General features: G+C 35.3%; 1 protein-coding gene across 3 annotated transcripts in view; it reads left to right on the top strand.

Moving 5' to 3' along the window:
- The window catches only part of FOCAD (focadhesin), a 283,295-nt gene that overhangs the window by 165,011 nt on the left and 104,569 nt on the right, over positions 1-13,715 (top strand). For all 3 annotated transcript variants that reach the window (XM_081282574.1, XM_081282573.1, XM_081282575.1), the window contains 4 exons: positions 1,783-1,917; positions 5,547-5,597; positions 6,514-6,597; positions 13,494-13,620. In XM_081282574.1, the coding sequence (XP_081138700.1) occupies positions 1,783-1,917; positions 5,547-5,597; positions 6,514-6,597; positions 13,494-13,620 (397 nt within the window). The remainder of the gene's footprint in view (positions 1-1,782; positions 1,918-5,546; positions 5,598-6,513; positions 6,598-13,493; positions 13,621-13,715) is intronic.

Genomic DNA, 13,715 nt, shown 5'->3' with positions numbered 1-13,715 from the left:
CCTCTTAGTACTGTGCTGGATTGGTAGCTTTTCAGAGAAAAAAAAATTTCAAACCCTCATGATTTGTGATATCAGAGTTATTTCTTGGTGTTGTTAGGAGACAGATGCAAATGGTGGGAACACAAGGTTGAGAGAATGATCCTGTAACTAGGCCCCACTTGCTTTATTTTTCAAGAAGCAATTTACCTGAAGCCTTGTCTGGCTTAAGTGGACAGACTATGTCACATTCCTCAGCAAACTACTGTCACTTGCAGGAGAAATGCAGGCATGAAATAATGTTGATAAGAGGAACCCAAGTTACCCTCAAGGTGAGGAGACTTTGTGTGCCTTTTCATAGACCAGATCCCAAAACTCGGGGAGATTAGGATAGTTCCTCCTAATCATGAACTCTGTAAGAATTAATGGCTAAGATTCCAATTCAAGCTGGTCAGCATGGGCTAGTGACCTAGAGTTGTCAGGGCATTGGGGACTTGAGAGTCTGATGTCAGACTTCTGTCAGTCAAAAGTCAAGAGGTGGACCTGGATGGGACTCTGGAAACTTCTCTGGGATCCCCAGTAAAACTGGAGTGTAGGGAAGACACACTGTCCTCTCCCCTCTCAGTGAATCCACTTTCTCCCTTGAGACTGGCCCCTTTTCCTGTTCCTTCAAACTAATTCCTGTTATTCTAGGTGACATGTTGACAAGTCTGATATCTTTCTGACTTGATTGCAAGAATCAGAGTTTGAAGGAGGAGTATCCACGCCACCTCATTCTTTGGAAGGCCCCAGCTCTGTAACATTGTCAATGTGTCTACTGACATGACTGCCATTAGTAAATGTTGGTTAAATTCAGATCACGTAGTGGATTCCAAGTCAAAAACCATTGTTTTTTTCCACCAATTTATAGAAAGTAGAAAATAAGAGCAAAACCACTAAATTCATTTTCTGGGAGATACTCTATCTGCTATCTTTTTCTTTGAGCCTCTTAGTTATCTGTATCTTTTAAGTATATATTATTCATTTATCTTTGACATCTTTTTACTTACTGCCTCTTGTAGTTTTTCTAAATAATTTATTTTTGTAGATGGAGAGAAATTGTGTATATTAATTGCAGCTCAAGAGAAGAGATTGAAGTATTTTAGAAAGGTTAATCCTGGTTAAACTATCTAATTGATCCATGTTGGCACTCTTCCTGCCTGAGTTTTAAAATTTTAATAAAATACCTATTAGTGAAAAAAATCATCTGTTGTAGTTGAAATTGAACTTAAGAAAGTCTTAAATTGTTATTCTAAGTAATATAATTATTCTCCCATCTCCTTTAAAAGCTTGCAAGGTGCTTTGGATTGAGAATGTATGATTTATATATGTTAATATCCCAGTTTTCTGGGTGGTGATGTAATTTCAGTGAGACTGAAAAACTACAGGACCTATACATACCTGGTTTTAGAATGTGCTAGCATCATCTTACTTGCTTTCATTTTACAGAATGGTTCTTCTGTTGATCTGGAGTGAATTTTGTATGCATGTAGGGTGTGTGTATGTATGAGAGAGAAAAGGAGGGAGCAAGAGAAGGGAGGTTCTATACTTGGGTAACCAAAACAAAGCAGTCAAAAAGCTGGATTTTTGACACAGGCAGGCTGGATTTTCAATAGCTTATATTACAGTTTTCTTTTGAGAGGTAGTAACTTCTTCTAGGAATGTTCTTGTTCTTGTCTCTATATAATAAAATACAATATTCTTAATTAATGCCTGGATGTGAGTTGGAGTTTTGTTAGATATTGACTTCTTCAATCTGCTTCACAGGTTGTTTGTATTCGCTCTACTTGGAAAGCCCTCTCTCCGAAGTTGAGTTGTGACACAAGACCTCTCATTTTGAAGACTCTGAGTGAACTGTTTTCTCTGGTTCCTTCCTTAACAGTCAATACAGCTGAATATGAGGTATGTCTTCAGCACAGCTACCTTAGCCTGTTTTTACTTTACAAAGATGTGTGACATAATAATTTTTTTAGAATGAATTTTTGTAATATTTTCTTGGACAAAAATCCTTTAGTGTTTTTTGTTCTGAGAACATGCTGATACTTTTATGGATCCTTATGAGTAGGAGGATTGCTACCCTTATAATTTTGTGTCTTTATGATTTATTTAGCTAAAGGAGACGGAGATTTTATTATAAGAGTATGGTCAAGACTTTTAAAAGCCACTATGTTAAAAATGATGTTTTTAAAATAATAGAATTCATAAGATCAACAGTTTCAAATCATTTTATTAACGTTTTAAGCTCTAAAAAATAATCTAGGAAGACTTTAATAAAGACAAGATAGATTCTTCCAGTTTTGCAGATTACTCAGTGTGATTATAATGTGTTGAAACAGTTGGCAGAAGATTCTTTGCTATAAAATTCATATATTGCTGCTTAGCATTTTCTTTATTATCTCTTCTTGGAAAAGAGTGAAATGAATCAGAACATGGCAAACTATGTTTATACTTCCACTTTTGTGCGTCATATTCTCCTTCGTGTTCACCTCTGTTTCTTTTCCTGCCAGGAGCAGCAGTTGATTTTCACTTGGAGTCTTAGTAAGCTTTTATTTTGATCTAGTGCTTCACAGACTTCATAAAGATTCTAATTGTAGTCCTTTGTGTGTTTTAGATCATGTGACTAGATGGGATTATAGGACCCTACTTCTAATAATTCTGATGCCACCTAATGAATAAAATCAAATCTGTCATTTTTGAGGTTAAATATCTAGCATAGAACCTGGCACATACTGTGTAATTTCTATGTACTTGCTGAATAAACAACTGAACCAATCCACTGTATTTTGAATTCATTCTTAAGATGTGTAGACTTTTGTTTTAGGGTATTAAAAAAAGAGTCAATCTGTGACTTTTGGAGTTTATAGTCCACCAACAGTCTTCTTCTTCTTCTTTTTTTTTTTTTTTTTAAATGGTTGCAGTCCATGGTTACTCGCCCCTCTATTGTCACAAAGCTTGCAGGGCTACTGACAAGGAGTTGGGTCTAGAAACGGAGGCAGGGGCATGTTGTGTGTGTCTGTTTTCTGTCTTCCAGTGCTGAAATCTCATACCTTTGTGTTGCTTGTTCTTTGAATTTCTTTGATTTTATTATAGGTTAATTTACGAAGTGGTTTGTGTGTTGGTTTCTTATTTGCTTATCCATAGCTGTGAATTGTCTTTTGGACTAGATTCAGCCTTCCCCTCTTTTAATTTATTTCAGAGCTGATATAACGTTAAGGTTGCTCTGTCTCTCAGGCAGATTGCTTTGGGACCTTTTTTATCCATTTCTTCCCTCACGGTCAAGGGAATCACTTCAGTTCCAGTGATCCTCTCAGAAGCAGAAGTGGAGAACTGTTGAGCTCTCTCTCCATCCTTCCCTCTATCTTTCCACCCTTTAAGAAGTCCATTCTTCCATCCTTCCTTCCTCTCCTCTCTTTCTGTGTGTTTTTAGATAATTTGTTTTCTTTTAATTGTTTATAACTTGTTTGGATATAAGTCAAAATTGAGTTTAGTTTCTCTAAAGCATTTCTTTATTTTTTTCCACATATTTTTTATTCTAATTTGTTATATATGACAGCAGGATGCATTACAATTCATATTACACATAGAGCACAATTTTTCATATCTCTGATTGTATACAAAGTATATTCACACCATTCATGTCTTCATACATGTACTTAGGGTAATGATGTCCATCTCATTCCACCATCTTTTTTATCCCCATGCCCCCTCCCTAAAGCATTTCTTCGGTCACTTCTATTCCTGATCACTTCAGTGCCTTATGTTCACCTAAAATGAAGTCCAACCTGTTTACATCTAGCCAGTAAGACAGTCTCTCTACACCCTGGCCTCTCTCTATTGTCCTGCACCCTGTGTTCCAGAGAAATGAGGCCACCTGTCATTTTTCTACATACTTCCAAACTTTTTCTTTTCTTTTGTTCATGTTGTTCCCTCTGTCCAGACTTTCTGTGTCATTTCTAATTTTACAGTCTGTTTTAGGAAATAAAGAATGGTTTTCACTTATCTCAATCTTTTAATTTTTTTCTCTAAGCATAAGCCTATTCTAAAGTTCTTTATGTATCATGTTATAAGAACTTTTTTCTGCTACAGAGATACATTTACATATATTCTTTTCTGCCTCAGAATTATGAGTCCATGATTCAATTATAGCATATTTTATGAATTGGTTTGTACAATGCTTGGTATTTTTATTCATCGAGAGTACATTTATTAAAATAATACTAGGCTTTAGAGATACTAGTATATAATGATAGATACTATTTTTGAATTCCTATTAAATTCCCAGAACTCTTCTAGTTACTTTATATCAATTAGTTCTAAGACCTTATAGGAACATATTATTTTATTTTATAGCTAAAGAAACTACTAAGGCTTTGGAAGGCCTATTAGGTATTAAATAATATTTTTTTGAGTATCTGCCATGCACCAGGCAAGTACCTTAACTAACATAGTAGTTATCAAGTGAAAACTGGTGCCAAAATCCAGGACTTTCTAGCTCGATAGGTAATATTTTCCATTATAGCATGTTATTTTAGAAGCTCAAAGGTTGGTAAAGAGATGGAAGTGACCAATGATAATTATAATAACATTTGATGGGTACAGTTAATCAAAGGGCAATGAAAATATGGAGGAAATGAGAAACATCATTTAGGAGGACTCTAAGGTAACCTCAATTTGTTGGTGCCAATAGGCAGGGATCTTGAAGAATTAGTATATAATGCTACTTCCAGTTGAAGTTCAGGGAATAGAATATGCAAAGGCAAGGAGATAGTGGAGAACCATTAATGATTTTGAAGGGCAAGACGTTAGATCTTACTGAAATGAAGAAGATGTTGAATATTGAAAGATTGATTTTTATGTTGAACCAATTATTTATTATTTGTCATTTTTAAGAGACTACTCTGAGCTCTCTGGTCTAAATCTTTGAAATAAAAAAAGACATGGTATGTAAAAAAAATATTTGTTCATGTTGTTTGGACACAATATATTTACCATTGTTTGGGATACATTATTTTGATTTATATAAATCTTTTCATCACCATTCTGAACTGTGAGGCAAGAGTTTGTCTGATTCACAATTATACTATGACAACATTACAAGAAAATGAAGGGGAAAAAAGTCATTGCTCTAAGGAATATACATCCTCATACCAGATGCTAACGTGTGCCACATGCCTTATGGCTTTTGGAGAAAGATAAACTTTCTCCTAGATAGGACATTAGGAACAGTGGCATGAAATAGTGACATTTTTATTAGGATTTGAGGAGTCAGTGAGAAATGGTTAGGTTGTAGATTTAATAATCTTAAAATCTCACTGTGTTTAATTTATCTGTGTTTAGATGATAGGTCTGTTTCTGAGTATTTTCATTTTATGAATGATATTCATTTCATTTTATGAATGACAGGTTGAGTCAGTTAATGATGATGTAATTTAAAAAGTGATTTAATTTCCATCATTTGCTACTTCAGGTTGCTTATTCTCAGTTTTATCTTTGTCTTTAATTTTTTTTCTTTGTGTTTTCTAATTTTTCAGAATTTCAAAGTTCAAGTCCTTAGTTTCCTCTGGACTCACACACAAAACAAGGTACTGTCAAGGGTGTCAGTGAATCAGAACAAAGCTGGGGCAAGAATCATGAAATAAGGCTCTTAGAATGAGAAATATGAGTAACTCTTTTGAAATGATGACTTCTTGGTTAAAAAAGTGTTAATATGTTTAGATTTTAAAACATTCTCAATTTATGCCCACTAATACATCTTCATCGTAAAGCAAATTTAATTTCTTTAATCCAACAATTGAAGAGAGATTGTTGACATTCTCTCATATTTTTATGTGATCTCTTTCATTTCCTGCCTTGCCCCTCCCCCACCAACAAGCATTCCAAACAAAAAGTTCAGTTCTGTTTTTTTTGTATCATTTCCAATCTGGAGTATAAAGAACAGGGTGTTGGTGATGTTACATCTGACTCATGGGTGAATGAGCTTAGATTCCAAAAGGCCCCCTTGCCCTGTTAGTAGGTGGAGAGCCGGAACCCAAACACTAAACCCAAATTCTAAACCCTCATACTCTTTCCGATAAACCACACTATTTCATGGGGACCTGAGCAATGATGAGTTGCTTTATGGTTAGTGCCCAAATTAGGATAAAAGTTTAGTGTTTCTGACCCTTTTGTCCAATGCTCTTTTCTATTTTTATTTGGAACAGATAATCCAGAAAAATGTTTGGCGCTGATAATTTTTTCCAGTTGTCCTTACTTCCCTCTTCAGGCCTTTCCACTCCACAGTATTTTCTTTTGAAATGAGGATAGATTTTCTTGGTTTCTCTTCTGAAGTTGCAAGTAAATGTCCTTTTGGCCTAGGCAAGGCTTGAGTACTCTTTCTAATGCATTGACTCTAGAACCTTGGGGTTGGTGAGGGAAAATTTTCTTTCTCCCTCTGGATCTGATGTTTAATACATGTTATTTTTTATTTGTTTGTTTTTGTTGTTCCTTCACCCTCTCTAGGACCCAATTGTAGCAAATGCTGCATACAAGTCTCTGTCCCACTTTAGTGCAGGAGAACACACCATTCTTCATCTGCCTGAAAAGGTATGCATTTCTGCTTTGTCACTAACATCTCCCGATGACTTTGCTGGGTTTTACCACTTTATTTTAGTCCCTTTCTTAGGAGATTCTTACCTGATGAATGAATGTATAACTAGACATATTGTCAGTATGTAAGAATTCACATTGTATATTTGCTTCATCTGTTTAAGACTGTAGAGGTCTTATGCTTCCAGATAATGAATTTAAAACTCTGAAGTAGATGAAAGACAGCTGTGGTGCACATGAAGTTGTTTTAAGGTGACTGGAGGTGTGCTTGGTCCAGATGATGGGTGCCATTGTAGAAACCACCTTGCTGTCAAGTCAGTGTGCCAATTTGAACTTCAAATCCAGGCATGGGCTGTGGTAGATGAAGATTTTCTACCACTTCTATAGCCAAAGATCTTTATTTGTGATGAATAACACATACCATATGAAAAAATCTGCTGTTTATTAATCTACTGTGAAATTATGTATAGCTTAGCCCTAGAGAGTTGGATGAAGATAGTATCTTGAGGTTTAGCACATAGTATGGCATTATTTTAGTTTTAAAAATAAGCTTATTATCTTAGTTTTGAACAACACAATCTTTTTTCTGGTATCTATCTAATATAACCAGTTTAAAATGATTAGATTCTGTTATGGAGTTCAATATCTGATTTCATATTTAGTGCCATGATAAGTTCAAATGTATTTGGGTGTTTATTGAATCACTTTAGGGTATAAAGCAGATGTTGTGTTACACGAAGTTACATGTAATACTACCCAGAAACTATCCTGGAGGTCAAATGGCAAGCAGATTTGGTGTCATTTGTTGGCATCCTTAGGCATTAAAATGGGTTTGGTTTTTTCTTCAGGATTGAGTTTCTACAGCGATTAGATGCCAGTAAGAACCTGGCACTCTTTTGTTTACTGAACTGAATTGGAGCCACCATATGAAGAGGACTAAAAATAGGTTCTTGTAAAACAAATCCTAAATAAGGCAGGATTTTCTATACTATTAAGGACTCATAAAGACAAATTAGATGGCTTGTCATGCAGTGTTTACAAATGGGAAGGCTTAAGTAAAGGTGTTTTATAACGCATATAATTTTAAAAGATGGGACTTCAAGCTGTACTATGGTGACTACAAATTCCCACAGCTGCTTGAAAAAGGAAACAAAGCAATGTGAAACTGATGTGTAAATGCCTACCAAAAGTATAGTGATAGCATCTGGAGAGATACCTTTTTAATTTTTTTTTTTTAAATAAGCAATTGCTCATTTAGATCACAGCATAAACATTTATTTTTAGCAATTATTCTTGAAATATTCCCTCTGGAGCAATAGGTTTTATTACACAATTCCCATGTACTGTTGATTGTTTATTCTCCCCTACTTTGTGACGTTAGGATGACATTCAGTTTCTGATTGTTGGAATTTATACTCAGTTAAATGCTATACTGTGTCAAATAGTAGCTACTTTCTTACTCAAACTCTTCTGTATCCTTTAATCCCTGAATAGCTATAAATAGTTCTTTATACCTTCCAACATAAATAGTATGTTTGGTCCAGAAGATGAGTGCCACTGTTGAAACCACCTTGCTGTCAAGTCAGCACACTATCTTGAATTTGATGTTTGTTATTTATCACAAATAAAGATCTTAGGCTACACAGGTGGTAGAAAATCTTTGTCTACCACAGACCATGCCTGAATCTGAAGTTCAAGATGGTGTGCTGATTTGGCAGCAAGGTGGTTTCTATAGTGGTACCCATCTTCTGAACCAAGCATAATATTTATGCTGGAAGGTATAAGCACGTACATCTGTTTGGGGTTCCACTATCAGAATGCAAAGAGTGGTAAAGCAGTGCTATACAGCTTACTCTTTTGTGGCTATATTTCTTGACCTTTTTTCTGTCTTAATCCTCCTCTGGGATATATTCTTCTTCCAAAAGTAGCAGTGGCTCACCATGTGGAGAGTCTCAACTGAGGTTGTGAGGAGGTGGTGTAAGTGGTTGGAAAGTCTTTCCTCACTTTGATTTCCCAGCCTCTCATACAGAGGATCTGTCTCCTCACCAAAAATCATCACTTGCAAGACTGCGTCATGTATTCTTCCTTTTATCTATTATTTTCAGTTTGGTTCTTTAAATACCTGAAGACTAAAAGCCAGAAATTGTTCAGTGGGTTCATATCCCAAACAAGTCCCCCAAAGCCTAAGGATATAACTATTTTGTAAATGATAGCAGTGATGTGCAACAGGCTCATTTTCATTAAAAGTATTTTCCAATGTTTGCAAAGCCCCTGCTAGGTAGGTACTTCTATCATGTGAAAACTAAGATTCTTCTTTGTTATCAAAGATTACTTATTCTGCACCAAGGGCAACTGTGTTACTCATAAGACTTAAAATCCCTGTATACTTTTCCAGTGAAATTATATCCACATTCTTTCTTTCTGCTTGTGGAAACATGTGAAATGAACTTTGAGCCCACAATGAATTCTAAGTAGAATTAATTAAAAATAATGTATCCTTAAAAACATGACTACCTTTGTAAATTATAATTAAGCTACTTTGATAAGTACTATTTTCCTTTAAATTTACTCAAGAAGTCTTTCTTGTTAATTGGTGGAAATCAATTTGTAGTATATGACTTGTTGAAAGTTAACAGGTAGAATAGAAGGAATGAGAAGAGTGCCAGACATCAGAAGGAAAATGTAGGGCTGAATGAAACAGTTCATCTAAAGCAAGATGGACAATGTCCAGTGGATAATAGAGCTGAATGAGATCCCACGTGAGCTGATACCACATCCATTAACTCATCTTTCTTGTCACTGACTTGTTATTAGGACACTCTGTGGAACTAGAGGTGATGAATACCCAATATTTGCATCAGTTTAATGATGATTTGTTGGACATCTACTGTTAGACCCTGTTTTGTGAGCTGGGGATGTTGAATGGATGCATGTATTTTGTTATTACTGGTACCTTTGTACCACTTAAAATGCAGATCAAAAGTTGGTTCCAAAATTTGGGGGGACTTTTTTGAGGACTCTTTGATTCTAATGTTGAAAAAAATGACAAGAATGATTTTTCCCTTTTAGTTGTATTTTTTCTATTTTCCAAAGCTCTTTACTGATCTGCCCTGCCTTAGTTAGCACTGCCCTCTCAAAGGGGGAAAAAATAAAACAAGTACATAGAGTTACTTTTCTGGTAAAAGAGTTAGAAATGGATATGTGTTCAGGTAGGAGATATTGATTCCCTTCTCTGATTCAAACTCATTAAAAATCTTCAGCTATTTAAAAATTAAACTTTTTATTATAGAGATCTTAAGATAGATTGTTTTGTTGATTTCTGGAGTTAATTTTAGAAGTAATATAAAAGAGCTCATTATGCATCTAGGGTTGGTATAAATATGGCGTAACCCGTTTGGCTTTGATTTAAGTGAATGTCACTGCATTCATCAGAAGCTGTTTCTCTTTTTAACTGAATTTATGCAGATACTTGACATGTTCCAAATTAAAATCCTCTGTTTATGCACAGACTCTGGGATTTTCATAGGTTATACACACAGAAAGGTGGTTGAAAGGTTATCTGGCTCGGAACTTGGAGGGGAAGGCATTTTGTAGGCTAAGCTTTCCAGTATTCAATTTGAAGCAGATTTGAAAAGTAATTTGTCAGCTTATATTTTTTGCTTTCCATTTAAGTTTTTTTCAACACAGCTTAGCTATAATTGGAAGGGCTTTGTTGTTGTTGCATGTGTGTTTTAAATGGAGATGCAGTTGTTCCAGGGTTTTTTAGCAGCTGATGGAATCCAATTGCCAAAATTTTATGACTTCAACAGGTATTCTTTCATAAGACTTATTTTGATTCTTGCTAGCTATACTCACATTGAGCTTATTCAATTGTTGCACACAAACCAATGGAGGATACTGGTGTTTGCATAGGGAAGCTGAAACAAATAATTCTTTAAAAAGTGAGAAGAGAAGGAGGGAAATGGAATGGAATGGAGGTTCAACAAATAATAAGTGCTAATTTGTCCAAGAGAATCAGCTCACCTTTGAAGAAAAAAATAATGAAAGTGTGATCATATCAGCCAGGTGCGGCAGCTCTCACCTATAATCCCAGCGGCTCAGGAGGCTGAGGCAGGAGGATCGTGAGTTCAAAGACATCCTCAGCAATTTAGTGAGGTGCTAAGCAACTCACTCTAATCCGTTTCTTTTTTCTTTTTTTTTTTTAAAGTACTTATCTGTTTTTTTTTTAAGAGAGAGTGAGAGAGGAGAGAGAGAGAGAGAATTTTTAATATTTATTTTTTAGTTCTCGGCGGACACAACATCTTTGTTGGTATGTGGTGCTGAGGATCGAACCTGGGCCGCACGCATGCCAGGCGAGCGCACTACTGCTTGAGCCACATCCCCAGCCCTCTAATCCATTTCTAAATAAAATACAAAATAGGGCTGGGGATGTGGCTCAGTGGTTGAGTACCCCTGAGTTCAATTCCTGGTACCCCCTTTCTCCCCCCAAGAAGAAGGAAAAGAGTGTGATCATATCATTATAAAAACATGAAGTTTATTATCTGCATTTAAATTATTGTACAGCTGTACTTTCTTTGTAATAATTTATGCGTATCCAAGATGTAGACATATGCTATTCATTGCACAGCAGATACATTAATATAAGCATCCAGTTGCTTGAATAGGAAATTGGATAAATTGGATGGGTAGATCAGTTTTCTTTATTCTCTTCATAGTAGCTCTTTCTCTTGTGTCTTTTAGAAATATTGATGGCCTGAATACTGTTTGGGTTGACTAAGCAGAAGGACTGGATAGGTTAAAGTATGTTCAACAGTGATATCCCTTTTACAGCAAATAATTCTGAAAACATTTGGTCCTTCAGCATTCTTTCTACACAGGTTCATAACAATTCCCTCTGGTGGAGGTGGTGGCAAAGCCTGTGTGGCTCATCTTCCTCCTCTTCTCTCCCTGCCTCCTTCCTTTCTTTATAGACAGGTTTACTAACATATAATTCACACACCATACAGACACTCATTTAAACTGTACAATTCTGTGTTTTAATATATTTAAAGAACTGAGCATCTAATCACAGACCAAGCACATTTTAATTTTAGAACCCTTTTCTCCCTAAGAGAAACTCTATTAGTAGTCAATCCACATTACCCCCTTTCCCCAACCCTCAAACCTAAGCAACATTTGCTCTGCCTTCTGTCTCTATAAGATTGTGTATTCTGGTCCTTCTGATACATACAAGAGACACTCTTTTGTGGCTGATTTTCTTCAAAGTTCTCTTATGTGTAGCATGTATCTATATTTTACTCCTTTTTATGACTGAATTGTATTCCCTTGTATGGATATGCCACATTTTGCCTATATATTCATCAACTGATGAACCATTGGGTTTTTTTTCCATTTTGGCGCTCTTATGAATAATACTACTATGAACTTTTATATGCAAATTTTTATGTGATTATGTTTTGATTTCTCTTGGTTATAGACCTAGAAGTGGAATTGCCGGGCCACACAGGGATTCTGTTTTCCTAAAGAACTATGGTTTGTCAAAAAGGGTGTGAGGCTGAGGGGCACAGAAACAACTCCTTTCTTCAGGATGTTTTAGATCACTTTAATTATCTCTAAGATAACTCTTGATCATAGTAAACCTAGAAAATTCCAATATATATATGCAGATGAGAAACACTTGGGAAACCCTAATTTTTAGAACCAAAAGGTTTCCAAACCTGCCAGTTTCTCTCTGGTATGCAGTGTTGTCAGTGAATGTCTTCATATGTGATATTATCTCTTTAGGTGTAGCGGGTTCAATATTGCGTCTTGTCTTGGAAAGTACTCAGGTGGTCAAGTTGCTTTCACTCTAGTGAAGAGAATGCTAGTTATGGTTGAAAGGCTTCATTGGAGTTCAGATTATTATACTTAGGAGAAGCATTTCCTCTCGTTTTTCCTCTATCCCTCTGCAAGAATCCTGACTCAGTGCAGTTCCTAAATGAAACAGTGCTTTGGGGACCTATGAAGAAGGCAGTCTGCAGGAATTGTTAATTATTTCTAAAAATAACTCCGGGAGACAGGCTAATGGTAATGACTGGGTTCTGGAACTTTATGGTTATAGCAACCACTTTTTATATTTTGATTTCCTCCCCTAATGCTTAATTATCTCCATGTGGGCATTATGATGGTATGTCATTGAAAGTATTAAAAATTTAATTAATTGCTTAACAGTTATATCTTGTGAAAACTATGATAGTGGCAATCTTTTTACATTTTTTTACTTTTGGTTCACACAAACCTAACTAATCACAGAGCAACCACAAAATCTTCAAAATGCAAATTAGATACCATAAAGTATAGCTACCAATTACAGATTTTACTGTTTTTATATTCTGTAGCAACAAACTGCCAAGTCTTAAAAAAAAAAAAGTCAACTGAATCCTTTTGTCATTCCCTGATCTTTGTTATATCTCTACTGGAATATTGTAAGTTTTTCCGTACAAGTATAGCTAGAGCCACAAAATTAAAAAAAAGTATTCAGACACGGCAAATACTTAATTGTAAGCCATAAAAGTTCAATATATTGGATATGTTAGTGTTTGCATTTTATTTTTGGATGATGTAGAATTTCCTTCCTTTTCTGCAATAATCACTGCTTATGCTGGCTTATGGTGATTTTCTCCTTTTATTACTGTTAGTTCTTTAAATGGGTCTGAGATTGTATTAGATAAGGCAACTGGAATTTACTATTCAATTAGGAACATAAATAGATTGTTAAGAAATTATTTTTAATGGCCTTTTGACATTATAGAGTGATAAAATCTAACAATTTAAAAATCTTGACAGGTATAAAAAACACAAAGATTTCCATAATTTACTTCATATCATCTTCCCTATAATATTTTTCATTTCAGATAAGACCAGAAATCCCTATTCCTGATGAGGTGGATAAAGATGAAGACAAGGAGGATGTGGATCTTTCGGTTCCTGGTCCTTGCTATTTGAAACTGTTGTCACTCACTCCTCCTTTGGTTTTACCAGGTGACTCCTATTTGGTTGCAGGGAAGTTAGCATGTTTCAGTGATTTTACCATCTGATTTATTTTTGTTGTTGTTGTGATATGTTTATACTGTAGT

This window comes from Spermophilus citellus (assembly GCF_964194105.1).
Source record: "Spermophilus citellus genome assembly, chromosome: 2".
NCBI classification, from domain to species: Eukaryota; Metazoa; Chordata; class Mammalia; order Rodentia; family Sciuridae; genus Spermophilus; species Spermophilus citellus.
This window is presented reverse-complemented; position numbering and strand designations above follow the sequence as displayed.